The sequence below is a fragment of the Prinia subflava genome, chromosome 1 (genome assembly GCF_021018805.1).
Source record: "Prinia subflava isolate CZ2003 ecotype Zambia chromosome 1, Cam_Psub_1.2, whole genome shotgun sequence".
In the NCBI taxonomy this organism is placed as follows: domain Eukaryota; kingdom Metazoa; phylum Chordata; class Aves; order Passeriformes; family Cisticolidae; genus Prinia; species Prinia subflava.
The window spans coordinates 121,380,678-121,399,330 of record NC_086247.1 but is presented as its reverse complement, the minus strand read 5'-3'; the positions used below and the strand labels follow the sequence as shown (position 1 = coordinate 121,399,330).

Genomic DNA, 18,653 nt, shown 5'->3' with positions numbered 1-18,653 from the left:
GAGGATTAACTGTTAACCTGTTCAATTCACACAGTAAATGTACCACATCAGGCAGGAAACAGGCACCAAATGCAGCAAAGGAATGAGTGGGTCCCTCAAAGTCCTGCAGCCCTGATTAAGTCAACTCCTTTCTAGCAGAGTAGCTCATTTTCTGCATCACAGGAGTCATGCTCCACACAAGCAGCCCTCCAACACATAAATAAACTTTAGCAGAAGCAGCAGCCTGGCACTGCTGTGCTTCCACATCCCAACCTCAGGTTATTTGTTGCTGGTGTACACCAGCAATAAAGTCTGTGTCTAGGAAATCAAGAGAGACTCGGAATTCAGATCCTGCCATTTTTTGGGTAAACTTTACCCTGCTCCAACTCTTCTTCCCCATACAATTTTCAGATCTTCTTTCTACTTAATCAGATCTAAAGAAGAACTGCATCAGAGCAGCAGCACAGAGAAAAACATCTGTCAGGAAGATCTGTCACTAACCCAAAAGCCACGAGCACAAGAGATGCAAGTATTTGAAGGAGGAATAAGAAGCCCTCCATGGAACTGGAACATGAAGAAAATAAAATCATAGCATGTCACTTCCTAACCTGCACAGCATCTGGCAACATTATTTAAACTTTTGGGATACTATTAATAAAAAAGTATCAGTGTTACATTCCACTGTTCTACCAGGATTTTGAAACAAACACCAAAACAAATCCAAACAAACAAAAGGTCCTGAAGGTATTGTACCTGTGGTCCTTTTTTGATTAGGGGATTTTTAACAGTTTCCTACAACTTTAGATGGTTGCTGCTTTCTTAATAGAACACCTAAATATTGTCATTTAAACTAATATACAGATGGAAAGGGCAAATAAATGGCATAAGTATGGCTCCTTATATTGGCTGTATTACACACCAGTGGATTTAGTCATACTCATGTAAATCTTATTATTGAAATAATACATGATAACACTTGACAGACACAAACTGTTGAACAGAGAGTACCAAATCTTTTAAATTACACTTTTCAAAGGTAATCTCATATGGAGGATATAAAAGATAACATTGTAGGAAAACAAAAAAGACATCCTGAGAGCAAGGATTTTACTGTTCAGCATACTAGAAATGCACAGCATTTCTCAAAAGCACAGCACTTTAAAAGTCACAAATTGTTCAGACATTTGTCTGCCTTGCCAACTGTATGAATAGGGCCAGAAGTCCTAGAAGAGCAGGTGCTGTTTCAAAACACAGCTGAGGACTCCAAAGCTTTTGGGGGATTGGGATGCTCAATTCCAATTAAAATCTCTGCCTGAGGCAGCTTCAAGAGCTCCACTAAGCCAGCAGTTGCACAGATAAAAGTTTATGTTGAGCACTTTGCTCCTGACTTTGCAAACAGGGGTTGAGCACATTTAAGTTTCATTCTCAGTGTGGCTGCAGGTCAGCATTTCTTGCCCACGAACAAAGCTTCAGCAGCCTCACCTATCAGATGCAAACACCAGAAGACAAGTCTTTTGAAACTGAGAGGTTTAAAGATTAGCATCATCTCTGCAGAAAACAAAGCAGCCTTTACATTGTGCACGCAGATGCATCGTGTTACAGAAATACTCATTTTGCTATCTATGGTTCTACAGCAACAACCAGCACACATGGGCATTCAAAGAAGCCCTGTGTCAGGTTCATGAAAAATTAATTATCTTTCACACATGCATGCACACCTTTCCTTGGAAACTTGAATAAACAGAGCAGTTACACAATATTCTACCACAAATGTAGTCCCTAACAGAAAAGATTTGGTATTTCAGGATCAAACCACTGAGGCCCAGTTGTTGCAGCAGCTCTATTTCACTCTCAAGACATACAGTAAGACAGAAATCAAAATTCACGGAAAGCATTGCAGTTTTACATATGCCTGCTACTCAGTAATATGTGTTTACTACATTTGACTCAAAACAAGATGCTGCTAACAACAACAACAACAACAACAACAACAAAAAAAAAAAAGTGAGGAAAGCAAAGAAGTGATAAAATAAAACAAGCAACCAACAGGAACACGAGGTTTAAGAGATTTGCAGATATCCAAGGAAATATTAACAGCCAATCTTAGCAATGCATTCAGCTTGGCGAAAAAAGTACCTGTCGACTTCCCTGCTTGGAGGAGCAGCTGCTAGTACTTCTTGAAGGAGACAACATTTTCTGGGATGCACCAAAGTTCTTTTCTTCAGTCATGATCCAATACTATTTGTTTCACATAAGCTCACTTAGACCGCCATGAAAAGGTAATGTGGAAAATGCATTGGAAGACTCCTCAGAGAAACACTGAACTCATCCTTTATCCAAATACAGTCCAGTGGCATGATCTGTATCCTGTGGAAACTCCTAAATGGGAAAACAAAAAATAAAAAAAGCCAAGTTATCAAGTGCTGTCTCTTGCTGCCATATTCTTGCATGAATCATAATAAAGCCTTTGGTAACACAAGCTGACCACATTACTGTATTTTATAAGAAATAAATTGAACAATCACTTTAAGACAAATTTGCAAGTCTCAAACAGAGAGGAATGACACAGATTTTGGGTTCTACAAACACTTTAATTGTTACTATTTGTTCAGAGCACATTGTACAGTATCAAGCATCTTTTTACAGATTTAAATTAATTTAAAAAAATTATTAAACACACACAAAGATAATCCTAAATATCTATATGAAATGGCCCAAAGTAAGAGGCAAACATCCAATAAAATGTCACCAAAAATGATGGTCTAATCAAATAAATGTCTCTTTTTCTCTGTTCCTTGATAATTTAAACAATCAAGCATGGCTTCATGTTATAAGGAAAAAAAAACCCTCTACATAAAAGAGTAATATCTAAAAGTAGTGAGCATGAAACTTAACTGCACAGAGCTGTGCATGACCACTTTTACCTGGAATCAGAAAGCTCTATCTACTGTCACATCAGTGAGTGACTGGAAGAATAATTAACAGCCTGTTTAATAACAGTGTTCCTTGCAGCACATGCAAATAAAAGTCATGCCAGGAACTCCCAATAATGGAGTTCCAGCGTGGGTAAAAATTGTCATGGTAACCACATACTTAAAAAATAAAACAAAACCAAAACAACAAATAGAGGGCATTACAAAAGGGTGATGCTTTCCAAAAGTTGAGGTGGTTGTATAAATTGTGTATCGCTTCAAATTTTATTGCCTCAGGCAAAGAATTTACAATTAGGAAGAGTCCAAGAACAACTACTCAGAAAGGTAAGGAAGCTTCCACAGAGAAAAGAGAGATTTCATTGCTGAAACAGGGAGTCACTAATTCACAATGCCCTTGCTTGCACTGTCACAACAGTCCTGAGCTGAGAGCACTGATTATTGAAGTTTGTTATTCATTTCTTTCTTGAAGAGGCTTACATTCTATTCTGAGAGAAGCAATAATTTCAGATCCCTAGTAAAACATTTTGCGCATTTTAAGAATTCATTTTCCTTAAAAAGAAACCAAACCAAACAAAACAAAGAATACATCAAAAGCCACAGACAAGAAAAACCAACCAGAACACAAAATTAAAACCAGGTGCTATATTTAAGATGAAGAGAACACTCTGCAGCAGAAAACCTCTCTCTCTGCAGCTGTAGTCTGAAGCATCCAGCTTCTGAACAGAAACCTTTTCCAATCTACAGTGCCTCCTGGCAATATAGTTTGCTGTAACATTTCAATCAACATGCCCTCTTTTCACCTGAAACACAATCTCTCCTTATGGCACTTACTTTACCTAGTCAGAAATACTGGTTAGCTCCAGAACAAATCTGTGATACAGCCCCAACCTCCACAAGTGAGGTGAGAAATGAACTCTCCTGGAGTTCTTCCAGGATGAAGGTGAATAAATCCAGCTTGGTAAATAGTCCAGGAATCATCAGAGAGCTACAAAGACAGCTACAAAGAGCTCAATGAAGGGCAAAAAAATCCCCAGAACAGCAATGTGACAGCAAGGTCTATGCGATTTGGGCTCAACACATGGACTTTAGACTGAAATTACGATTAGGAGTAGTGCATTTTGGAGAAGGTATGGTCATTTTCTATCTGGAAGATAAATTTGTGTGGCATTTCATGGAGAACTAGTACTTTTCACAGGTTTAGATTTATTTTACTCTTTTTTTTTTAAAGCAGGTTAGGAGCACCTCAGGTTTTTAATTATGGAGTAAATATAAAGAATAATTTTCTTCCTTGCAAGCTCCATTTAGCAAAATAGTTTATTAGTAACACCTGCATTAACAAGCAGAGGTCAAACACTCTGAAGAGGAACAGAAACACTTTTCCTGCAAAGTTATTGTTCAGATACCCTCTTGAAACCAGCCAGCAAGTGCTTTGCTTCTGGAACACCCTTTGCTCAGATAAATTCCTGTTCTCTTCACTGATCTTGTTCAGAATGAGCACCTTCAGCTTTCACTAGTGACTATCTGGCATTTTGGCAGTGATTGGCAGAGATTGGCAGAACTCATGGCAAGAAACAGACTCTAATTTGTAACAAAATGCACTGAAAACTACTGCCATCAGTACCTTGTTGGTATATCTCCAGGACACACTAGATTCAAGATGTTCAGTGCCCTTTGCCTGTTTGTACACACAGCACAATAGTTATGATGTCCTGGAAGTGTACAGTAACTCAAAAAAACCTTAGAGGTCTCTTGGACTTCAACACAGAGAGAAGCCACATAATCCTGGAGTCCACATGAACTTAAGGTTTGGCTACACTAATGTTTTAGACAGAGCAGAGGGGTGCTTCCTCAGCAACTCTCTTGTAATAACGAGGTTTGCACTTCAAGGCAGTCTTGGAACATGGACACTGAATCCCTTTTGGATTAAATGTGCTCCAGGACTGCATCCAGAGCTCAAAGCATTGAGTCCACAACACCAGACTAGAGCTAGTCCTGGTGAGTCTTATGCAGTGGTTGATGTAAGACCCTCTAAGTGATTGACTACAAGGATCCAGTTTTACTGCACTGCTCCACTTGCTAACATTGACGTCAGAGAGACACAGACTTATGCCACCCAAGGAAGCACTTAAGATCTCCTAGGGCAATGTCATTTGTCCTTTTGGAATCAAAAAGAGTGAGATGGACACATTTCCAGAATTCAAATGAGTTCAGATGACTCACTACCTAACAAGAGGTGCCTGAACAAGGAGCAGGAGACAGGTGAGGTAAATCCGGCAGAGCACACAAGTGTTCTGTCACTCTACTTCTAAAGCTGGGCTTTTGAATTTTCCTTTATTCCTTCAAATGAATTACTGCATGGGCTGGATAAAAGGCTTTTCTTACCAGCCCTTAAAGAATTCAGGAGTGAAAAATGTATCCTCTCTCCAAAGTGCTTTATTCTCTTGGTGTTTCCTTGTAATTTAGCTTATTACCTTGAGACTTCCAGATCTGAGCATGAAAAAGCATATGTGAATAACGACTGGGGACCCAACTCCTCTGTAAAAACTGTTGTGTATTCCAGCAACAACTTTGTGCCCCTTTCTTAAAATTCTCTTCAAGATTAGAAGAGAAAAAAGAAAACTGTGGCTGCCCTTCAACAATAACTGAGTTATTCTTCCAGGAGGGTGAGAAAACACTGATCCTGCATCCCAACTTGACCAGCTTCCAGCAGTAGTGCCTGGGCCTCTCTAGGGCAAATGATATTTTGCATTACCTGTGGAAATTAAGGCCACCAGGTATAAGAGCAGTTACAACTTTAAAGCAAGCATAAAAAGCAGTGTTAAGCTAATGAAGCAAAGGTTGCAACTAAAATTGATTTTTAAGGTCATTATGATCCAATTGCTTCAGATCCATTAAAATTTGCTCCTTTCCTTGCCACAGGATGGCCTCAGAACTGTATTTGTTCCCACATTTCTCTGGAGCACACAGGGCTGCTTTCTTTGGTCTACTCCAAAAAGACGACTCAAAGGTGTGAGGCTGAGTCAAATCCAAATAAATTTAGGACACTAATTTTCACAAGTGCTAAGTACTGGCCTAATTCTTTTCTATAAAGTCAACAGCTGCAAAAGTAGGCCAAGAGTATCTCTGCAAATGACCTCACCAGGTGCATTTTGAAGAATTAAGAATGTATGAGTATCAATTATTAGAACTACTACACCATAAGATGATAAACAGCACTTATCTCTACTTATCATCTGCTACTAAGAGATTTATTGTTCTACATCAATTAAAGCTAATGGAAACATATGATAATATGTAAAACAGGAATACAATTTTTTTTAAAAAAAGTACCATCCCAGGTTGTCTTCAAACCTTTAAAACTGCACAAATTCAAAGCAGCCTTGCAGTATCATTTCATCTCTCACAATTCTGAAACCAATTAGCTTACAGCATAATCAAAGATTTTTTTTTTCTCATCTCACCAAAGAAGATAAATAAAATTCAGAAAAAAATATGTATAACTGCAGTAAAAAAATCAACATTATGCAATTATTTCTGCCATGATTGAGAAGGAAAAATAAAGCCTTAACAGCTGCTTCAAAGCTGATTCAGCATTGAAGGAACACTAGAGACTTTGAGAAGCAAAACTGGAAGTGTACATCTCATTCTGTAGTCAATTAAGGGTTTTTGGATAGAAGAATAGAAACAACATAAAGGCTGATGAGAGTCAGGTGGATACAGCAAACATGGGACTGAACAATCCAAATCAGTTGTGAGCAACATTGAGTGACTTTCACAGAATTAAAAAAGACTTTGTGTTGAAACCTTTGCTTTGCAGCTATTATTAAATTACATTCACTCACGTCTGCCTGGATAAACAAAGCAATAGTCTTTTCCCAGTACTGCTTTCATGTCTCTCTCTGTTTTAGTTCAATTTGCCAGCTTTAATCTATCCTGGTGTCTCATGTGGCTCAGAATAGGAAAGAATTATTTGCAGGCTACAGATACACCATGTACAAGTACTGGAAATGTCTTTTCAAGGCAGGTATTTGCTGTTCCTCACTTACTAAGATTCACACTACTGAAGGTCAAAGCACATAAATCCTGTTCTGTTACTAGCTATTCTCTTTACTAAAGAAAACTTGCATAAACAAACAAAAGCAGTTTAAAACAACTCTTTCTGATAGGTTATTAAACCTGTCTTTGAAAGCAAAAGTTCAAACAGCTTAGGGAGGCTAACAAAAACAGGAAGCATTTCAGAACTGCCTTCCATCAGATAGGTGCTCGCCCAAATCACAACTTCTCTTGAGCAGATGTTTTCATCAGCCATGAAAAGATACTACTCTGAAGTAGTCTGTGATGCAAACAGTTCCCTCTAGTCTGTCTCCTTAAGGAGGCTTTTGTAGCAATTTAATCATGCTATGTCAGTGACCCAAAAGAGGAAAATTTAGTTCAAAGAAAACTCTCCTAATTGTCTAATCAAGAGAGACAGGGAGGGAAAGGGGAAAGCTAGACAAACAACAACCATACAGCATTTAACAAGAGACTGCTTATCATGTATAATGTTCATCACTTGATGAAAGAAAATCCTGTATGTTCCAGTGCACAGAAAGCAAAAAAACCCCCCTCAAAACCAGAAAACAAACCACACAACAAACCTCAGAAACAATGCAGTAGAATACATCCCAAGAAAGACAGCAAAGAACATGCTTTGATGTTAAGTCTAGTTGAACTTTCCTGAAGCAAAGCAAAGCTTCACTAAACCTTGGGGCAGACAATTCAATTCTTACACTATGAAAATCTTACCTAAATTTAAAAATAGGCCATTCAGCATCCTGAAATATGAGTACATACAAAAATACCACCTTTTCCTCACATCCGCCACAGAAATTGACCATAATACTGCACATGACATGATTAATTTTAAATCATACTCTTGACACTGTTTCCATCCCCCCAGGAGATCTGTGACAGATTGCACTTGTACCAAAAAACCCAAACTTACTGGGTATATAAACTCGACAGACATGTTAAAAGTCTTGGTGATGAGTGATATAGAAAATACACGCCGTAATGGCAGTATTTTTACAGTAATTAGTCACCTGTCATACTACCTATTCCACCCAAATTTCAATCACAGTTGAGAATCGTAACTAACAGGTCTAACCTAGCTCACAGGCAGGTCCTAAATAATTAATATTACTCTTTTCTCCTTGCCTCTTTGCCTAGGGCTTGCCTGGCAGCTCAGGGCTCACCAGCACGGCTGAACACTCGACCAGTAAGCCAAAAGCGGGGAGACCAGGAGAAACAATTTGTGACCCAGTAAAAGAGGGGTCCACAGTCTCCCTGCCAAGAGGGTGGAGCACAAAACAGCTGCTCCAGAGCTCAAAGCCTAGGCTGGGAGCAGGCACACTGCACACAGGGGCAGACTGTCCTGTCTCTGCTCAAACACCAAACCAGGAGCACGACTGTTTGCACCCAACTGCTGCTCAGCTAGAGAAAACCTTCCACAAGATGATCAGGCAATAGAAGAGAGAGAGACAAGCTTATTATCATTTCCAGTAAAGAAAATAACAGGCACATGGTATCACTTTACAGTCTGTACTAAAAACTTTGGAAAGGCCCATCTCTTAGCGATAACATCCCTGAGTGGGAAACATTTGGCAGGAGCTTGGTTGTCTTTCATTTTTCTGCTCTTATTACTTAAAGTTTTGCTTTGTTCACTAAAACAGAGATATTTCACTGTGCCCTGAGGCTTATTCCTTTTCAAAACTGCAGTCAATATTGCTGAAGTGTTCCTGAAAAATACATTGTTTGTTGTCCCGGATTCAGTTTTGATAGGCACAATGTTAGCTCTGGAAATATCTGTCAGTCTGCCAGCATGTGGTAGATCAAGATCTTAAGACAGAACTGCCTGCACATCAAGAAAAGGACATCACTTTTCTGTCAAATCATTGAAGGCATTAGTGTAACTTTGAGTCAGACGGGCTCTTTGTGACCTGATGAACTGCATAATGCTGTGAGATGCATAAATCTATCAGAGCCAGCATAAAACAAAACAATATCTGTTATTAAACCAGCTGACATAATTGGTTTAACTATGGAGAAAGAAACCCAAACCCAGTCACCTCTGCTTTCAAGTAGAATAGCAAATAGAAATACTGGAAGAGTTTTGGTGGCCCAGGAATGATCCTCACCAAAGTGAAAGAAAATATTACGGTGGTGCTAGGACCAACAAACATAACACAGATTCTTCATCTCATGCAGGAGAGCTAGACATGCTCATTAAAGAGTGGCAGGATCCAACAAACCTGCTTTGTCCTCTTTGATGTGCTGTTCTACCTTTCACACTTAGGCATCATCTACTTTTAAAAAAACAAACAAACAAACAAAATCCCCAAACAAACAAACCTCCCCATGAAAAACAACAAACAAAAACCCACCAAACCAATGAAACAAAAATCTTGATCCCCCCTCTTAGAAATCTGTTTTTGTATGGTACATTGGAATTGTCATTTGTCCTGTATATCACTAACTGCTAAGAGAAAAAGGTACAAAGGAAACAGTGCTTCCCTTTAGAATGTTTAGTATTTTTCCTGTGTAAGCAGGCCTATTACCTCAAAATTTAAATCTTATTAACTTTAACCACTGTAGTAACAAGGTTCAGTTCCTCCTAGGAACAGACATTCATTCATGTATTTTATAAAGTGTGATGACGAGTTATAAAAATGTATTTCTTCTTAATGTACTTTGAGGAGCTTCTGTCTTTAAGTCTACTCCAGGACACCTTTTTCAGTGGACTTTACAAAATTAGTATTTATATATGTAGCACTACAGCTTTCTTTTAAATATTATGTAGGGTTTTTTTTCAGAAGATCTTTCACATTAAGAGAGCTTGATACCACAAAAGAGGTGTGTGGTGTTCTGAACAAGGGCAGGTAGCTGTTAGCAGATCAGTGTTAACTCTTTCTAATACCACCTTAGGTGAGAGGCCACTAGTTTCTTAACACCATGTTTCTAAACACAATGGGCAAACAAACGTCAACACTTTAGAAATGCATTGTAGGAACTAATAACATATAAAGTATCCTGAGGATAATCAGTACTACAAGTGCTAAGTAATTTTATTATTAATGCCAAAAGGTAGGATTTGCTAATTCCAAGTCTTCAATTAAAACAACAACAACAACAACCCAAAAAAAACAAACCAAAAAAAACCCCGAAAGGCAGCAAGAAGGGAAAAAGTATACAGAGAACCATGGAATCATCAAATGGCTTAGGAGCTTTGGCTCCAAAGGACCTTAGAAATCATCCAGTTCCAACCCCCCTGCCATGGGCAGGGACCTCTTCCACTAGACCAGGTTGCTCAGAGCTTCATCCAGCCTGGCATTGAACACTGCCAGGGTTGGAACCCACACAGTTTCTCTGGGCAACCTGTGCCAGTGCCTCACCACCCCCACAGCAAAGAATTTCTTCATAATATCTAACCTAAATCTCTCACAGAAATGTGTTCATTTTACATACAAATTAAAAATGTTAAGGCTTTAGTGGGAGCTCCTCCAGGACAGACACAGGGATTCCTGCAGCTGTCCTTCTGCCTGGAAACACACGTCACCCATGTCCATGTTTGCAGGTCACAGGAACCAAAAGTCACAGAATGCTGTGAACCACACTCTTGGAAGATTCTTGGATTTAAGACATCTGGTCTTATATCCTTTCATATTTGTGCTTGTAATGAACACCTTGCCGATAGGAACCAGGAAAGCAGTTCCATGGATCAAGTTTTCTGCAACAGTATCTTCATGGCATAGGGAAAACATGAACTGAAAGAGAGCTAGAAGCAGAGATGTGAGATGTGGGAATTCAGATTATAAATCTGAATGACTACATGCAAAGTTTTCTCTAATTCATACGAAATGGGAAAGGATCAATCACAGCAGCTGGATCAGACAAAAAAAGATGCAGGCCAGAAGTGAGGGTCTCTGACTGGTTAACAGGGCAGCTCTTGAACAGGAAAGAACCATAAAAGTGACCCGCTCCTGACCTCAAATGATACAATCCCACCACCATGTCCTCAAGTTCTGAAATGCTGGAGGGGAAGACAAATGCAAGTAGGGTTACCAAAGAGGCTCAGCTTGGACAGAGCTGGGAAAGGAGGTTTTGAAAAGGGAAGAAATGAAACACGAAGCTACAGAAGTTGCAAACCTGTAATTGGGAAGATCAGACAGTCCATCTCAGAGTGAGGGACTTCATGTCAGATCTTGTCCTGCCTCTGCCTAGCTATAAGGGTACAAAATCTAAAAGGCAGTTCAGAGATTAGCCAAAAAAAAGAAAACTGTGAATAATTAACTATTACAGACAGCCCAGAACAAGGAAGACCCAAAGAGTTTTAATGCAGTAAGTTTGTTTATACAAGTCTACTACAACCTGACATCCCAATGTAAAAATATGGCCTGCCTCCAGCAACAGAGCTCAGAGTTAATACAAAGCTGCTGAGAACTTTTATGGGTTTCAGTAGCAGTTCAGTCTCTCCATTGACAGGTTAGAGCTCAAATTCATATTAATTTTCAAATCTGCCAGAGTAATTAAAGAAATTGTTGCTCCCAAGCAATTTGTTACTGTCCTTTCCTGGAGATCAATAGTTTTCCTGCCAAAAATTAAATAAATTAAAAAAGAAAAAATCACAGGAGCCCTTCTTGATCCACTTCAGTAGAGCACGACTTTTGTCACAGCAAGTAGTTCTCACACTTTGCTTTGGGATGGTCATCACCAGCTGGAGGCCAAGAAAGTAGAAGTAGTGTTATTTTCAATTGATCCAGATAGCTCTGAACAAGATACTCTGTCCCTAATTTTACATTCAGATTCAGGTTTGTGCAAGCTAGCAGCTATCTATTTGAATTTAATTAAAAACAAATGAAATGCTCCGTGATTAAAAACAGCTTTAGCTACGCTCTCATTCTCAAGTATTTTTAGAGGTTTAAAAGATGGAAGGTTTTAATTAGGATGCCTCAGCAATAAGAGAGAATGAATAATTTACACAGAACTTGATTTGAGCTCAATGAAAGGGTGGTACAACTAAACTATCCATATTTTTTATTTCTAAGTAGTATATAATTTTTTAGTTCAGCTCCAGTCACTGCAAGCAGGCCATAGAGATGGCAGACAACAACATGAAGAGTTTTATAATGTGTACAGTCCAACATTTTAGTTGCTTCATAGCATTCTTGAGGTTGGTTATACTTGAGCAGCAACTAACAAGCTGGATTTTAATTATAGGCTATAAAACAGCAGTAAACAGTTTTCACAAGTGATGTAGATTCCCCTTAAACAGATTAATATTAAAAGAGTTCCACCAGTCTTTGCCTTCTCTCTCTCTCTGTTCTCCTTCCAATCCTTTATCAGTTTTGTGTTGGTTTTTAAACTGCTGGCATATGGCACTGGCCTTGCTAGACCATCAGGACTTACAACACAAAAATAAATCAAAGCTGTGGTTAATTATGGATAGTGCATAAAGTGAATTCTGACCATACTTAACAAGTCTTATTTCATATAACTCTCTTGATGAATTTCTGAAAAGGAGAGTAGAACAAAGCAATTTCTTAGGGGAAGACAGTAAAAGGTTTGAGGTTTTTAAATAAAAATGTCTAAAATGACTAAAATAACAACATATGAAGTTGCAGGAAACATAATACTGAAAGCTATTTTCTTAACAGATGGCACTCATGCCTACTTCACCCATGGTGACCTACACTTTTTTCCTTAAATTTTACTAATATTAATCTTTCATTGAATGTGTTTTTTACAATTTTGCCACCAAGCAATACTTTTAGCATTAAAGGTTTGAGAAACTTATTCAAGAACATATTTCTAACATTATAAAACATAGAATGCATAAAGGAGAAAAATACCTTCACAAAGTTCAGGACATAAAATTACACTTCTGACATATAATTGTCTTCTCAGAGGCTGGTCAGTATTGAAACTCTATGCACAAAGTTTTCATCCAGCCTTGGCCAGAAAACATGACATTTGCAGACACTAAAGCACTGTTATAACTCACACTGTCTTGCAGAAAAAAATACACCTGTGCAATACAGGCAGTTAAAACAGAACCATTGAACTGATTTTCATTTTTTTTCTACGTGTTTAATTGTGAAAAGGTAGAAAAGTTAAATGTATGTAGAAAATGAGGAGCTGGAGGAGAAATGTGAAAAAAACTTACAGTGAATGGTAATTTAAGTAAAAAACTCCTAAGATTTCCATATAAAAATGCAACCAATTATTTCTCCTAACATGTTATACTGTTTTTGAGATCACATCCTCTTTCATTTTGTCAAAAAACACAAAAATCTTTAGTGTTGTTACACCAAAATCACAAGGATTTACATGGACCATCACATTAAAAATAAAACTGGGAATGACCAATGGCAGTTGGAAGGATGACATTTGGAGAAGTTACATTATCAGCATTTGAAGTTTGACAGTCTTCTCTTCTGCACACAAAAAATAAGAAAATCAGTCCACTGTCTGTTGCTGTTGCAAACAAACAAGGTGGCCGTGGGAGCTGGCAGTGCCCCAGCTCATATTCAGACTCTTCTCAAACCTGTTGGCTCACCTGACTGCTCACCAGCCCCATGATATCCCATCTATAATGATCTTACAGAGCAGGACACTCACACTAACAGTGAGAATAGTAAAAGAGGTGGTGGTGAAGCTCTTCCCATATGGCTCTCAGGGTGAGAGAGCAAAAAATTGTTCTCTAGAGTGGTTTTACAACACTAATTAGGCAGATTACAGTGAGGGTGATCACTGCTTCAAGTCACTACCAAACTATAAAACACAGTGACAAACAAGCAGGATCTCCTGCCACGCTCCAGTATCATTTATATCACAAGAGATGATTTTGGAAATAGATTGTTTATCACATTGAATGGGCATCACACTTTTAAAAGGTGAAAGAAAACACAGAACAGCACAAAACATTTCCTGGGGACCTGTTGCTGTATTCCAGTTGGTCATATTGGCCAATTGAATTAAAATATTACTAGAGCCACACGACAGTTCATTAATGAAGTGCATACATAAAAATGTAAATAATTTATATTTGTGTCAAGTACAAAAAGGTTAATGAATTACTTGGAGAAGAAGACTCTGATACCTCTCCTTATGTTTTTCTCCTTTTAGCACATTAGGTTTTTGAAAAAGGATTTTGAAAATAGGACACATGGTAGTCACATGCCAGGCTCTGAACAGCATCCACTGACTGCATCTTTGTGCTTCCTAAAACAACCACCCTAAGGTGAAGTTCCTTTAGACCCAAAACTGCAACAAAAACCTTTCACACCTTCATACCTCACATTTTTCCTTCCTGTAAATGATAGCATGCCCAGAAATACAAATTTTGACCTATTATCAACTGCCAATCTATTCAAAATTTCAGTATTATTCTCAAAACTGGAATGTAAATTTGCCTCTACTCCTCATGGCATTCAGCAACTGATTTTGAAAAGTAAAAGTCTGTCATTTGTTCTAACAGATTGTCCATACAAATCCAGCATACAGTGCTTTAAAATAATTAAAGCTTCCAATAAATGCTGCTGCCTGGTGCAGAGCAATCTGACTCTGTATCAATTTTGCCTTGGGACTTCACTAATTGTTCAGAGTTCACATCTCCTTTTGCCAGTCTGAACAGCTCAGTTTCTCTCTGTCTTCCTCCCTGCCCCATTCCCCACACCTGGGATACCTTTCTGGAGCTAGGTGAGGACATGGAAAAAGCATTAGGCATTTGGAAGTTAAAACCAGCAGCTTAACCACCTTACACAGTAAATGTAAGAAGCTTAAACTCACCAACAAGTGCAGGAATTGTCAAGTTGGATGTTTGCATTAAGCATGTGAAAGTAAATACATGTGACAAATGCATTACTTCCCCTGTGAACATAATGATTCTCGGCTCATGTATCTAAATTAAGTCACACATTAGTTATGTCTGAAGAGAGCAGAGTGACAATTAACATTTTGTACATAAACAACCACTGTTTTTTAGATTCAGAACCACTTTCAGGGATGCTGCAGGCCTGACTTTTCTTCAGCTGAGCAAGCAGAGACATTATTTCAAAAACATTAATGAGCCTTCATGGGCCCATGGACAGAAACAGGGTATTTCACAGGTAGCAAATTAAACAAATCAGGTGAAAGCAAAAAGTCCAAACTGAGTTGCCACAATTTATCCAAAATCACTAAACAGTCTCCTATTTGATCTTCCTTTTAATATACTGAATCAGGACTCCTTTGCTACTGCTAACTTACATAAATAAGTAGCAACAATGATAGTTTTCACAATCATTTCAGAATACTCTGAAATTCAAACACAAGCAGTCACATGAATGCTTTTGTGATAGCAATAGAATATTCTTTGTAAAGGAAAATACATCTTCCTTACTCTGCACTTTCCATCATGTTACCCCTTGTTCACTGCAGTCTAATGAGAGGAATTTTACTAATTGTCATTTGTGGCACTGGCAGCTTGATGCCACAAGGCCAAAAGGCAATTAAAGGTCACTGCCTATTAGATTACACCAGACTGATGGCAGCACATTTAGAAGCAAATACAGAAGCCCCTGAGCTCTGACTCACAGCAGAAACTCAGATCTGGACATTTCACTCAGCACTCAGCATCTGCCTGGCTGGGCCTTGTGAGCTGGCCCAGATCATTGAGCCTGCCACCTGCCTCAGGTGGACACTCAGGGGGATTGCAGCCTTCCTCCCTACCAAACAGACCTTCAGCAGCTCTGCTCCATTCATCAGGCTAAGAACTTCTGCTGCACTTTCCATGGCAAACCCCGTAATTCTTTCTGGTCATAAAACTGTTTTGTTGCCAATACCTATGCAATGTATAGGCACATTGATATTCACGTTCTCTATATATGCATCTGAAGTGATACTACACCTTGTTCAAGTGTTAATGATCCCTTTTAATCAAGTCTTAACAGCCACGTTTTCTTTTTTCTATGACAATGCCTTTGTGTTTTAAATGCACACATCATATTGAGTGCATTAGAGTCAGACTTCTGGGCTATAAGTTAAATGAGATGTGATGCATACTTATGTAACTGAAAGAAAACCATGAATTTATCTTCCCACAGGTGACAACTGAATCACAGAATATTCTGAGTTGGAAGAGATCCACAAGGATCATTGAGTCCAACTCCTCAGTGAATAGCCTGTACAGCACAGCTGGAGCATCCCACACAGAGCCAGACATCCAGGCAAAAGATGCTATTAGTAGTTCCTTATTTCTTACAAGACACTATTAAAAGAGTCTCCAGCTTAAAGCCAAAATCCCATTTCAGAAGTGTTCCACAAATTCGGTGACCCCCCAGGGGACACACACTGGAAGGGCTGATGATTAACTAGAGCCCATGGAAAGGAGGAATCCATGGAGGAGTGTCTGCCAGGAGAGGGACCCCACACTGGAGCAGGAGGAGAGTGAGGAGTCCTTCCTATGGGGAGAAAAGAGCAGCAGAGACAACGTGTGATGATGTGACTACAGCCCTCATTCCCCACTCCCTGCTCACTGGGAGGGAGGAAGTAGATTTGGAGGTTGAACCTGGAAAGAAGGGAGGGTGAAGGGAATGTGTTTTAAGATTTCAATTTATTTTTCATTATCCTATATTTGACAGGCACTAAATTACAATTATTTCCCTCAGTCAAGAATGTTTTGGCCATGATAGCAATTGCTGGGTGATCTCTCTGTGTCCTTATCTTGACCCATGAGCCTTTCATTGTGTTTTCTCTGCCCCATCCAGCTGAGAGAAGTGACAGAGTGGCTGAGGTGGGCACCTGGTGTCAACCCATCACATGCCCATTGTGGCAATCCCTGCACCCTGGTGACCTGCACTTCCTTACCAAGGATTTTGCAAATACAGGATAGATTGAGATTTCACAACTTGCAGGAGAAGCTAGTTGCAGCAGGAGATGCTGAATCATGCCCTTAACAGCTGTTACTTAGCTATCACCACCTTTTAATTAGTGGTTTCTTTTAGATTTCCTCAATAGCTATATGGCACTGAAAAAATCCACAAAACAACAAAAAGAGGGAAAAAAAGCCAACCCAACAATCAAAAAACCTAGACAATTCAGCTCAAAACATAAACCATATGTAAAAATGTTAAAGGTGAAGTACAAACTATAACTTGACAAGATGGAACAAACAGCCATAGAAAATGTTTATTTTATACTACCCTCACGACAAATCAAAATCCATTGAACTTTTAAGCTCTAGATTGTGCAGCCTGTCTCACTCCATACAGTGGAAAATCCAATTTCCTTTGGAGTTCCAAAGCTTGAGCTAAACAATGAATGCTTTTCCTATTTCTCCTGAAACAAAGGTTTCCCCTCAAAAGCTGCTGGCCAGATGCTGAATGGTATTAAGGGTAAAACTATAAACTAGCTTTTCTTAAGGTACATCTTACTTTACTAACCACCTGTTACTATGATTTTGTCCAGTGATGGCAAAAATAAAAGCAGGCAGGGCGTGGCACATGACTCATCACAGTGTGTTCAAAACAACATTAAGAGTTTAAATCTTTAGAGGCAAAGGGTTGTTGCCCAATGAAAGTTGGCATTTAAAAAAATCACACACAAAGGGATAGGGCCATTCTTCAGTCCTCCTTGTCCTTCAGCAATGCCAAATTCTATTAGTGTCCCTCAACCAGAAATACACAGTTTTTTCACAGTCACCCCCACTGAGCACTGCTGCCTCTGGACCATTAATGCAGCTGAGAGTTTCTACCTTTTAGATCATGTAAGAGTCCCCAAGAATTAAAATTATTTCTTTTTGTAGCATTTGAGAGCTTGTTAGAAGTTCCAAACAAATGTTACAAAAAGACTAATAATAAAGGATTAATCAAAATGTTGACACTAGACTTCTAAAGTAGAATAATAACTTGAGATTCTTTGATTTTTCTGAAAGCATAATTCCTGCTCTTTAAAATAAAGTACAGCTTGAAGTATATTCAAACACACCTGTGCTCAGATAGTTATGCATTGGAAGTAAAAATCTCCAGGGGACAAACATACTATGGGCAAAGATAATTTTTGCTACTTTTCAATTTAAAGCATCATGTGGAATCTGGTCTTACATCAAAAACTTCCTTTCTTTTAAGAACTTGCCATCCTCCAAAAATACAGCAGCAGAGCCCAGGTCTCCTCCAGATCTGGAGGCAGAGAAGTCACCTGGACTTCTCTGAAGGGACGAGCAGTGGAAGCCACAGAAAAAGGTGCTGCTGCACTGAAGGCTTCTTAAAGCCTTTTCATCATTTTATCATCAATTTATTTTCATCATTGCTCTGGTGCTCACTATTGTGTCAGTGTGTCACAGTGTTGTGCTCCCTGTCAGGTAACAGCTTTCCTGGTTTTCTCTCACAGTGCTAATGCTCTTGAAACATAAGTTGATGTGAGAATGTACTTCTGTTCTGAAAAATTCTTGCTATGGTTTGGGCACTAAAAAGCATGTGTCTCCACAAAGTATTTTGTGTGTGAGATGCATAAAGTTGGCTAAGTTTAAAAAAACTCATTAAACAAATACTGCAAATGTTACATTTTCATAGAAACATCTGTTTATTTGTCACCATTGATAATTATACTTCATCAGGTTTAACCATTTTTCATTCCTCATATATGGTTTGATAAGAAGTGCAACAAAAAATCTACGAAATTACATTCTTGGGCAAGCACACAAGAACAAAATAAGATTAAAACACA

At 38.7% G+C, this 18,653-nt stretch overlaps 1 protein-coding gene across 5 annotated transcripts in view; it reads right to left on the bottom strand.

Moving 5' to 3' along the window:
- OSBPL3 (oxysterol binding protein like 3) overlaps nucleotides 1-18,653 on the bottom strand; it is an 85,791-nt gene that overhangs the window by 43,370 nt on the left and 23,768 nt on the right. For all 5 annotated transcript variants that reach the window (XR_010082044.1, XM_063410324.1, XM_063410342.1 and 2 more), the window contains exon 3: nucleotides 2,116-2,358. Coding sequence is in view for 4 of the 5 variants with exons in the window: in XM_063410324.1 (XP_063266394.1) it covers nucleotides 2,116-2,208 (93 nt within the window). In the remaining variant the exon portion in view is untranslated. The remainder of the gene's footprint in view (nucleotides 1-2,115; nucleotides 2,359-18,653) is intronic.